Source organism: Homalodisca vitripennis, chromosome 2 (assembly GCF_021130785.1).
Source record: "Homalodisca vitripennis isolate AUS2020 chromosome 2, UT_GWSS_2.1, whole genome shotgun sequence".
Lineage (NCBI taxonomy): Eukaryota > Metazoa > Arthropoda > Insecta > Hemiptera > Cicadellidae > Homalodisca > Homalodisca vitripennis.
In genome coordinates, this window is record NC_060208.1 from 28,583,813 (window position 1) to 28,595,940 (window position 12,128).

Below are 12,128 nucleotides of genomic sequence, written 5' to 3' on the forward strand. Positions count from 1 at the left end.
CTGTGACTGTAGAACTGATATCCAAAAAGTACGATGTTCAGGTATGTTATTTAACTCCCTTGTTATGGTTGACATAACGCAATAGATTCAACTCTCTTTTAATAGCACGGAACTTGGCGAACGATTATAACACGACACATTAGTTTGGTAACGACACAAATAACGATCTCAATAAAACCTAGGTTATTGCAAAGTTCATGGCAGCTGTTTGTTGCCTTTGCTGTGTTGTAAAAGCCACAGCCGTACAAAAAGCGTCACAGATAAAACGGGTTAACCTGCTTTCTTATGTCTACAAGACTTTATCCTCCATTGCATGAGTTCAGCTGTGCTTAAAACGTCGTTGATTGGAACTGAGTGGGGGACTTCTCAGGGGCTCTATTAGACCATAATATTTTCCGGGGGTGATTCACGGTAATAGCGGTAAATTATAGCGTTCAGCGGTTGCTGCTAGAGGTCATCACTATTATAGACCCTGAACGGTAGATGTCGCCTTCCTTGTTATACTAATCTCTATATAATCAAACTCCTCCGGTGAGTCCATATTGAAACTCCATTAATGCAGTCTCTGGTTGGTTAACAACTTCCTGGCCGTTATGCTTGGCACGACATAACCTAACAGAACCATTCCGGGGTGGTTCTTTGATCAATATTACACAGATACAAAATACAATATAACCAACACTACGTTCCTCGCATCTAACACTAGACATTTCAGTATGGAATTTCCTTTGTATTGCTGATAGGTTATCCAGGTTCGTTGGCAATAAGCCTTTCCAACTATTAAATTGTTCTATAAAATATGTAATGCTTCTAATAGCTATTTCAACAGAAAATTAGATGAATGGCACTTCAATTTAAAGACTAAATATAAGAAATTAAAATGAAACAACGTTTCAGAAGTGAAGATATAATTAATAATTTTAATTAATTAGAGGAGGACAATCAAACCTATATATATATCCTGATAAAACACCTTCCCCAGAAGGGCTCACTACTGGCTGGTTTATACCTTCCAGTTGAACCTACAATGGGTACAGCAAAAACCGATATGTCCCTTACATCTGGGCAACCTTACGGATGTCCAGGAGCGGCACATCACTAACCGCAAATGTCGAGATATTGGGATGGAAGGGTAGATCGATCAATAGCTCTAGTCTACTGCGGGAGACTGTTGGAGTTGGAGGGGCTTCCTTAAAGTTAAGGGCTGTTGCTAGCCTAGACATAAGGGTGTGCCACCTACGTGCCTACGGGTGCGAGACATCAGCAGGTGTTTGTCGCTCTTGGGTCGTGGAAGTGTAAAAAGCTGTAACTATCGAGTTGTTGCTCAACGGTTATTGAGACGTGAGGTGGAGCAAAGGTAAACCGTATTACGAGTGCGAGACAACAGCAGGTGTTTGTCGCTCTCCGGTCGTGGAAGTGTAAACAGCTGTAACTGTCGAGTTGTTGCTCAACGGTTATTGAGACGTGAGGTGGAGCAGTTGTAAACCGTATTACGAGTGCGAGACAACAGCAGGTGTTTGTCGCTCTCCGGTCGTGGAAGTGTAAACAGCTGTAACTGTCGAGTTGTTGCTCAACGGTTATTGAGACGTGAGGTGGAGCAAAGGTAAACCGTATTACGGGTACGAGACAACAGCAGGTGTTTGTAGCTCTCCGGTCGTGGAAGTGTAAACAGCTGTAACTGTCGAGTTGTTGCTCAACGGTTATTGAGACGTGAGGTGGAGCAAAGGTAAACCGTATTACGAGTGCGAGACAACAGCAGGTGTTTGTAGCTCTCCGGTCGTGGAAGTGTAAACAGCTGTAACTATCGAGTTGTTGCTCAACGGTTATTGAGACGTGAGGTGGAGCAAAGGTAAACCGTATTACGAGTGCGAGACAACAGCAGGTGTTTGTCGCTCTCAGGTCGTGGAAGTGTAAACAGCTGTAACTGTCGAGTTGTTGCTCAACGGTTATTGAGACGTGAGGTGGAGCAGTTGTAAACCGTATTACGAGTGCGAGACAACAGCAGGTGTTTGTCGCTCTCCGGTCGTGGAAGTGTAAACAGCTGTAACTGTCGAGTTGTTGCTCAACGGTTATTGAGACGTGAGGTGGAGCAAAGGTAAACCGTATTACGGGTACGAGACAACAGCAGGTGTTTGTAGCTCTCCGGTCGTGGAAGTGTAAACAGCTGTAACTGTCGAGTTGTTGCTCAACGGTTTATTGAGACGTGAGGTGGAGCAGTTGTAAACCGTATTACGAGTGCGGGACAACAGCAGGTGTTTGTCGCTCTCCGGTCGTGGAAGTGTAAACAGCTGTAACTGTCGAGTTGTTGCTCAACGGTTATTGAGACGTGAGGTGGAGCAGTTGTAAACCGTATTACGAGTGCGAGACAACAGCAGATGTTTGTCGCTCTCCGGTCGTGGAAGTGTAAACAACTGTAACTGTCGAGTTGTTGCTCAACGGTTATTGAGACGTGAGGTGGAGCAGTTGTAAACCGTATTACGAGTGCGAGACAACAGCAGGTGATTGTAGCTCTCCGGTCGTGGAAGTGTAAACAGCTGTAACTGTCGAGTTGATGCTCAACGGTTATTGAGACGTGAGGTGGAGGTAAACCGTAATTACGGATACGAGAACGAGCAGGTGTTTGTAGCTCTCCGGTCGTGGAAGTGTAAACAGCTGTAACTGTCGAGTTGTTGCTCAACGGTTATTGAGACGTGAGGTGGAGCAGTTGTAAACCGTATTACGAGTGCGAGACAACAGCAGGTGATTGTCGCTCTCCGGTCGTGGAAGTGTAAACAGCTGTAACTGTCGAGTTGTTGCTCAACGGTTATTGAGACGTGAGGTGGAGCAGTTGTAAACCGTATTACGAGTGCGAGACAACAGCAGGTGATTGTCGCTCTCCGGTCGTGGAAGTGTAAACAGCTGTAACTGTCGAGTTGTTGCTCAACGGTTATTGAGACGTGAGGTGGAGCAAAGGTAAACCGTATTACGACTGCGAGACAACAGCAGGTGTTTGTCGCTCTCCGGTCGTGGAAGTGTAAACAGCTGTTGCTGCCATACTGGCAGCTAACATACGGCTGTTCAGTTTACGCTACAGAACACTGTATCGCATAAATACCAACTTTAGTCCGCGTGACGTCACCAATTACATGCCTAATACATTCTTCTCTTTTACCTTATTGTGATTATGATACAAAACCCCGAAAAGCATATAAATAGCTAAAAATCATATTTTTAATGAGACTTTAATCAACATTGTGGACATGTCGTGCCGAGAGAAAAAAATGACGGTGTAAAGTGAAGAAAGTCACAGAATACTTTATTAAGTTTTTAGGAGAAACCGCTGAAAGTTTTATGAATGGCGTTTGTTTTGGACGTAGAATGTACGTTTCCTTGCAACGAGAGTTAAACTTTGAATCGGTAAGGTATTTAATAAAAATATTTTCTATGTTTGGTTTGCTTCAATAGAAACATAGAAATTATTTACAAATAAAACAAATAAATAATACGAATATAGATTTATTTGCAAAATAGTTAAGTTTTGTGTAACTTAACCTCCATCGGTTTCGGTGTAATGGGGATTTTACGCCGTGGAATGACAATACTGTTTACTGTTGGCCAGGATTTATTGTGTTTGTTCCCATTGATATATCATCTACACGAATTTAGATCAGCGATATTTCAAAATGCGTCTGAATAATACGTGATGTATGTGCATGTATAACTGAGTATCTTACGTGTTCAAAATGTTCATTTATGAAATTTTCATCAAATTTCATTTATTTAGATCTACTGAGAAAGTGGCATTGTTGTGTAAGGATAAGCTTGGTTATGTATACCATCAACAGTATAATTTTATGAATTATTAAATTGTCCTTAAAAATTTTAACATTTTAAAGGATGAAAAAATGATTAATTTTTCCCCATACGAGCGGTGGAACTGTGATACATTTAACGTACACGAATCATATGCGGGTGTGGTTATTTTGGAATACCACGAATTAAAACCAACCATGCTGTGGATTATGTTCGAGCTGTGTTTTAACGCCTGCACAATCTTGTGAGGTCGATCTTTGAAAATTAGAGTTGTTCTCAATTATTGTCCATAGCCCCCGTTGATCGGAATCCAAAATAGGAACGTTACAAATCCTGACTGACGAGAATGAAAGAAATGCCCAAAGAAGCCGTAAAATTAAAAGTTATAGAGGTAGGTGGGGTGAACGGAATAGGAATTCGACCAAGTTCCTCCGTCACGGCTGGCCCAAGTGGTTAACGTTCAGGTGATTCACTTCAGTAACTGATATCATACAATGCTACCAAGTAATGCCATATTAGTTATCATAGAAAACTAATTATATAATTCATTGATGACAATGTTTTTAATTTTTAAGTTACGGTTTAAAGTGTATTTTTGTGTTTTTAAAAGTAATTTACTAACGAAGTTTTCCAAACCAAAAACGTAATTGCATATAAAACTAGACTGTAAAACCTCACTCACTCACTCACTCTTCACTGATTCTCCGACTTTCCAATATGTCTGAAAATTGAAATTTCACATACATAAATCCCATCATTTTAGTATAAAGACGAAAGCATTTTCATGGATATCGACCACACATAGAGGGGTTTAAATGGCGTGTAATTCCAAAAAGATTAGCATTTTTGTTTTTCAACGTCCCAATGGCCTAGAAAGATGAAATTTGAAATATTCGGTCTTCATGTGCTCAAGAAACAAAGTGAAGAGTTTTGGCGACAAATACCAGCTTGAAGCATGCATATTTTCGTTTTAAAATTATCTTAGGATTAATCCTATTACATAATAAGTACTTTGGCTAAGATTACTACGGACTTAGTACTTATCCATTGTAGCCTTAAATAGTTCAAGTGGTACTGAATTTGTTGTAGCTATTCAACTATTATAGAATGTTGCAGAAAAATCTGGGTATTTCATTGGTCCTCATAAAAACTGTTTTACTCCCAGACTTTTGCTCTTTAACTTAAAGTCCAATTGTTCTGAAATGGATCAGGAGAATGAAATATCTTCCAGTGACTACTTATTTTCAAGAGTGTTTATTATAGTATTTGTAAAGGACATGCCTGTTATTCAAAACGAAATCTAGTATGCAACTGTCAGTCCACCTATAACAGGAATATAGTTGGCACGCTCATGAACTGCTTATTTCCGCGTTGTTAAATGAAATATACGACCTGCTTAATGCAGACTCCTTTGCGTCACTTCAGCTCTCGTTCGATTTGACGTCAATACAATGAAACGTGTCACCAGGTTTGTGACACAATTCGTAATACGGCGAAACATGCGGCCAAATGGGTTGATGCCAATACAGAATCGTATTTTAACAGCGGCAGTGAGTGACTATTGGCGAGAATAGCGAGCGGCCGTCTAGAAACGAACTTTCACCGACAAACAGGGAGTTGCCACGGGCTGCACGCGTCCTGATGTCGTTGATGCGATTACATCGGCGAGGGTATGGGCGGCTAAAAGTATATCCCTATCCCTATACAGGGTGATTTGGGTATTGTTGCCGACACTTTCTGAGCTTATTTTACCGTAATAAATCATGCAAAAGTTCATATAAACATAGGTCCGGAAAGGCTTTGTTACTAAATAACGGCCAAGAAAAGATTGCGCCCACAATTTAGTACCCGAGGTTAAATAATCATTTGCTGGGAGTTTGGGGAGAGGGGTTTAGAGACGAATGCAATTTTTTCTATTGGTTTTTGACATGATAAATTGAATAAAGTTTGTTTCATAACTATACCTGTCTTATTGTTTAAGATGTACGGTACGGTACTGTGTAAAACAAAAAAGAGCATTCGAAAAAACGATTTTAATGTACAATTAATTTGTTAAATAGGTAATAAAAACATACATTTTTGCAGATAAACTTTTACAAAATTTAATACTGAAGAAAATTATCTACAATAAGGCAATTACAATGAAATAATAGTTTTAAAAATTAAGAATGCGTGTGTGGCTTAACTGTGAGGTGTAGGTAACATTTTGCAATGTGTCGTCTGTGTATTACGGATAAGTCGTTCCGGTGATGTCTGTATGTGATTCTTGTGTTGATTTGTTTTTTTGATTTTTTAGTCACAGCCCTTTAACGTTTCTATTCTGAAAAGACAGGATGTTCAACAGTTCGATCACTCAATGAAATGTTTTTACATTAGATATATTATGAAAGAAAAATTATTAAAGAGAGCGAAAATTTTGTTTTCGTTATACATATTTACGTTAGTAATATTTTGTTTAAAATTTCCCTTAGTTATAAACTATTGAAAAAGATGTGAACACCTGAATATTATCAAACTTATTTTTAGTTTTTTACAGATCTGGTTACAAAATTGCCCGAACTTAAAATAACTAATAGTGAAATCGAAACATTACTATTTCTCATGTCTCGCTTAATTTAATGGGGTTAGACTCGGAAGTTTACAAAAACCCTCAACTAAGAACTGATTTCACTAGCTTACTCCTTTTTCTCATAGGGAAGATTAATTTTGTCCGGTAGACCTCAATAAAATTGAGAAAGAAAACCTGTGAACAGCAAGTTTAGAATCTTTCTCTGTGTGTTTTGACCACCGGATGACAGATCCCTGAAAGCAAACCCTCGTCCGACAAGACGGGCAGTCTGTTGAGCGGGTCAGGAAGAGAAAGGCCCGACCTAGCAAGCAGTTGGAGCACGCCCGGCCTAACCGTACCGGAAGCTCTGGAAGACCGTTGAATATCTATTACGCCATTATGCAGATGTGGCCAATAATAAGTGCGTGACTATAAATAGACTATGACGTTCCGCGGTTGCTCTCCCTCCGCTATTTGGTGTTTAACTGTTCCATGTTTATGGAAGCAGCATTTCATCGCCACTGCCTTAATGTGTTTGTCAATATGCTCTTTTATAAATCTATCAGAAGATTAGTGTCATATTACTTCATAATGGTGTGTAGATATTTACTCAAGATATGATACAGGTATTATTAATTCTTTTGATTTTTTTCTTTTATCTAAAAGCTTTTGGAGCTACATATTATATAAACACTTCTGTAGAAGGCCATGAGAGGTTATAAAGAAATGCTACTTGTTATAATTGACATTATAATCTGTATTGTGTGATTATAAATTAAACAAATGATATTTCTGCTATAAGTTTTCCACATACATTGTACGTAGTCATAGAGCTGTACAATGTTTTGTGACACAGTAAATCGTACACGGATAGAAAAATTGGCAAAAAATTAAAAAAAAAAACTAATTGAATTTGTGGAAATTGTAAGAAAAATCGGAAGCAATGAATGGTGTTGCTTAAATCGCCAACTTTCTAAGTGACACTGATGGTATCAACTGACTATCTTAAGTCAGTCACATATTGTATCAACGTATTCATATTTTACTAAACATGCAGTAGATCTTACTTTAATTATTATAAGGGCTGTACTGCATGTAGAAGGGATGAGACAATAGATTAAATAAATCAATTTAAAAACATTTGTGATTTCCCATTATTGTTACAATCAATACAGCAGTTTTTATGTAAATTATAACTCATATTGATAGGAACGGATTGAGAAGATTCTATTTTTATCCTGTTTTCATACTATTATCGAAACAGTGGAACAATACGATAGGTCTAAAGTTGGAAGTTGGCTTTGTAGTCCCGTCTGTCACGTGACCGGTGACCCTGCCATTGTAGTTACAGTGTCAGTGCCGACCAGCCTCTGCCAGTTAACCTCTTGACCTCGGCCATTGCCACCGTACCCGTCCGCGCTTCCGTCAAGGCTACTTGGCTCCTCTATCCCTATCCTATTCAATCCCGTATATCACCGCTTCATGAGCAAGTCATCGTGTGATACAATCATCAGAACTAAAGTAATGATTAAAACAGTTCGACTTGTTACAAGACAAATAAGCTATTGTGATCGTTGTAGTAACGTACCCTTGCGTGTATACGGGCTACGGAAGGGAAAATTTTTGAAAATTCCAGCTTTGCATTTCCTCACGTTTCCTATATTTCTGGCTACTTAAAAACATAGTTTTAAACCTTTCGATGGATATTTAATATACATTCCTAGCATAAGTTTTTATCGAGAGCATTGAAATTTTATTTACTACAGCATAAACAGCACGTTCCATGCTTCTAAAACTGATTGTACACTTTCCTAAATAAAAAAAAAAAAAAAAAACAGAAAAAAAGAATTTGAAACCAATTTTTCTTATATGTATGTTCGATCCAATCTTTTAATCGTTTCTGGGATTCATCACGAATTCTTAAAGGTAGTATATCTTTGTGAAATCAAAAGAAGAAGAGATAACTTCGGGAAATCCTCTGAAAACTGACAAATTTTTATCGTATTAATGTAACTTAAAACAACTTAAATGCAATCACTCTTTTATAATTATCAATAAGAGTTGCAAATGAAAGGAACCGTAAAAAAACAATTTATTAATAGTTTGTAACTAGACTTTCAATTTGGTTCAGCGTAAAATAGTTGTTTACCTTTCATTTATAATGGTGCAATTTTTCTACAATTGTTTGAGATAGACTGAGCAATCTAGGACCGCATTTAATTACGTTTGCGGTTAGAGCGAACTTAATTAAATGCTCAAGTTGGACCAACAGAATATTATTCTCTGTGTACTGAGAATACTGATGAGGTTGTTTCCAAACAAAGAACTGCTTGAAACGGCACAGGCCATGTTTTGAGGTTTGAACTTTGAATTAAAATACTCAATTTGTCACTCCGTGTCTAATGTAGATTAGGAAGTGAATCTCGAATCGGTTCAGTAAAAATACACATGATCAAATTCAGTGAATACGTCATCTAATTGTGAAGGAATTAGTATTTTAACTGATTCTTTAATGAGGAGAAAGGTCATGAAGGAGTAATACTAATTTTGTATTCTGCGAAAAGGTGATAATTGCTAAAAGAGCGTGAAATTGAGTTATATTTGTATGGGTTTCTGAATAAACAGTCTTGTATTTTTCCCCTTCCTCGGAAAGGCGAACAATGTGTCTCCGTTACAGTATTGAACGAGCTTTATTTTACCCAGACAAAACACTTTTCAAACCCTGACAGGCAACAACGGTTTTTACTTTGTTGGATAAACCTGTAACGTCGCGGTTGTGCATGTACAAGGAACATCGTGGAATTGAGTTTAGAAAGTTAACTCAATGTTGGAAGCATTAGCCGCCAGGCATTCTCGCATATGGGCATCTCCCTAGCTCACGGGAAACGCGAGATTGCAGTTCCAGATTGCAACTACGGTTCATTTTGCTCAGAGGAATTTTCCAGACCTGCTTGGTGGCCTAGTTGTTTCTTCTTTGTGGGCAGTGTAAATCGACAACTTTAATACCTAATTGATTATTACATTTATAGAAACTAAGTACTAAACAATTTTGCACTTTCAATCTTCTAGGGAGTTTTTAAAGAATCACTCATTGGAGGAGTAGAGGTTTACTAGGAGTTGGTATCTAATATATCCCAATTCCATTTTGTAGTTTATAAACTTAATTATAATAAGTTAGTATTTAGGTTTATACGGTGATTTGCACTGTATGCACGTTGTCGAGATTAAGTGGAAGAGAGAACTTCGTTATCTGAATGTCTCTCTTATTAAAGCCATGTTTAATTACATTTAATTGTATTTATACATTTATAGTACGCATGTGGGTACTAATTTATAAAGTTTAACTTATATGTAATATCAAACCGTCGTTGGCTTAGAAGTTGTATTGCTACATACATTTCAACAACGCTATTGGTACAAAGCAACCAACGATTCCATAATGGTGTATTAAAATGATACGTATAAAATGTTCACCTACACTTATTAATTAAATTAAAGCAGTATTGGATTCGGAGTAAAAATAGAAGAATTGGTAACTATGATACTACTTAATTAATAAATTTTAAAAATGTGTTTATACCTATCGGAGGCTTCTCTGTGGTTATTTCTCAGTTGATTATCTTTTGACATTTTTCAACGACAGTTGAATTAAAATTTCTCATATATATATATATATATATATATATATATATTCCAATGCAATATATATAACCCAAGTTTAAAATATATATAAGGCTCAAATTCATTCTCTGAACCGTTTCATCTGAGCTTTGGAATTCCCCAGTGATCGATACTCCGCCCTATTATTTTTCTTATTTATGTCAATGGCATAGGGTCATCATTACTGAAGGGAAGGCTGGTACAGTATGCTGATAGCATGCCCCTCTTTTTCACCAATAAATAAAAAAATTTGGTACATCAAAACGTTTTCGACATTGACTTGTCATGCTTATATTGACTATCTCGCTCCAGAGTGTCCACAGAAATTTATGTTTTGAGGTCTTTGGCCAAATACTGCCCATTCAGGTTCTGATGACGATCGTTACGGCTTGATTTATCCTCACCTTACGTACAGTTTGGTATTGTGGGGAGCCAACGCAAATGGCCAGTCCCTAAAAGAGTTTTTTAAATGCAAAAGGCAGCGAGTCGGTTCATATAATCTTGCAAGGAAGCCTTCTAGAATTTATAACCGTTGACTCTGCCTAGTCTATACATTTTGGAGACAGCGGTATTTTGTATACCCTGACAAGGTGCTGAGACATACATTGATATGAGACAAGAGGAGACCGAACTGGGAGAACCAGGACGGGGGCTTACAAACCCTTACTCTCACAGGCAGGGGTTCGTTTTATCAACAAGTCGCCAAATCAATAAGGAATGTTCTGACGACTGAGGCGTTAAAAACACGTTTGAAATGCTTTTTAGTGTCCCAAGCATTTTATGGTGCTGACGACGTGTTTATGGCATACGAATGTGTGAACGCACAATGGTAGACTGAAAACAGACGCTGAAAGTGGAAGTATTGGCAGGAATGTCTGGGATATAACACCATTTACTGGTGGTGACGATTTCTGTACATAATGTCTCCGGCAGAAAAGAACCTTTAACTATGTATACATCATTCCGGGCGCATATGAAAATGTAGTAATTTTGTACAGTCATATCAATTACTTTTCGCCTTTTGTGAATGCTAGACTTTATCATTTTAGCTTAGTTCTTATTTCATACATTATTAATCTAGAGGCATAATTTTAATATAGTGGTGGTCTTTGACACATTACAAGGTTGTAAAATTACACAGTAAGTGCCACATAATATATTCTAATACAGTTCATCAACACGTTCTGATGCAACAGAAACGTAGCTACACTAAATATTCTACTTGTGTACGATTCCTCGTATGGTACAGAGCGCGTTAAATTTTCCTTAGGCGTCTTTAATACATTTTCACTCTAAAAATATGCAATTTAGATCTACTTTTCCATTGAACTTCCAGCACTGTTTTCAGAAATCCACGATTCGAGAAGGTTGATGTGAACATTCTGAGAAAAGGAGTCACTAGCCTGTACTAATGTTAGTGTCCTTGTTCCAGGAGTTAACATGCGGGAGAAGAAGAGCGGGGCATTGAGCAGGGTGCAGAAGATCAAGAAGAGACTTAGCCACAGTTTCGGCAGATTAGGTGAGTAAAGTTCGCTTTAGAGGGCTATAAAATGTGTTAATAATTTATCCGAAGTCACGTTATAAGACTCCACAGAAGTATGTTGTGATTCAACCTTGGGATATATGTAAACAATAGGGAACTCCATAACACCAATATAATAACTGTGATATTTGTAGTAACATTGTATAATTGTTGCCACCTTTAGATGTCTTGAAAACAATTTAATAACATTATAGCAACTTTAAGTAGTATTAAATAATACATTTAACTCTCTTTCTGGTAGTCTTATTGGCAGATTACAATTATTCCCTTCATAAAGAATGAACTACAAAAAATATTTGCTCCGCCGGGAATCGTACCTGGATCTCTCACTTGTCGGGCGAGTATGCTACCACTACAGCACAGAGCCGTTACATTTTACGATACAATACGGGTTCGAGCCCCGGTGGAGAAAATACTTTTCGTGATTCAATCTTTATTCGTTGTTATATTATTATTTGTGATATTATTATTATTATTTTTTTTGTACGAATTTAATATATAATGTTGTTGATACATTTCTCGAATAAATGTTTAAAAATGTGAGGGAGTTGTGCTTTGAGAATGTAGCACTGAAGAATACTATAC

At 37.6% G+C, this 12,128-nt stretch overlaps 1 protein-coding gene across 4 annotated transcripts in view; it reads left to right on the forward strand.

The window, feature by feature from the left end:
* The window catches only part of LOC124353734, a 388,950-nt gene that overhangs the window by 173,314 nt on the left and 203,508 nt on the right, over positions 1 to 12,128 (forward strand). For all 4 annotated transcript variants that reach the window (XM_046803720.1, XM_046803719.1, XM_046803716.1 and 1 more), the window contains one exon: positions 11,433 to 11,519. In XM_046803720.1, the coding sequence (XP_046659676.1) occupies positions 11,433 to 11,519 (87 nt within the window). The remainder of the gene's footprint in view (positions 1 to 11,432; positions 11,520 to 12,128) is intronic.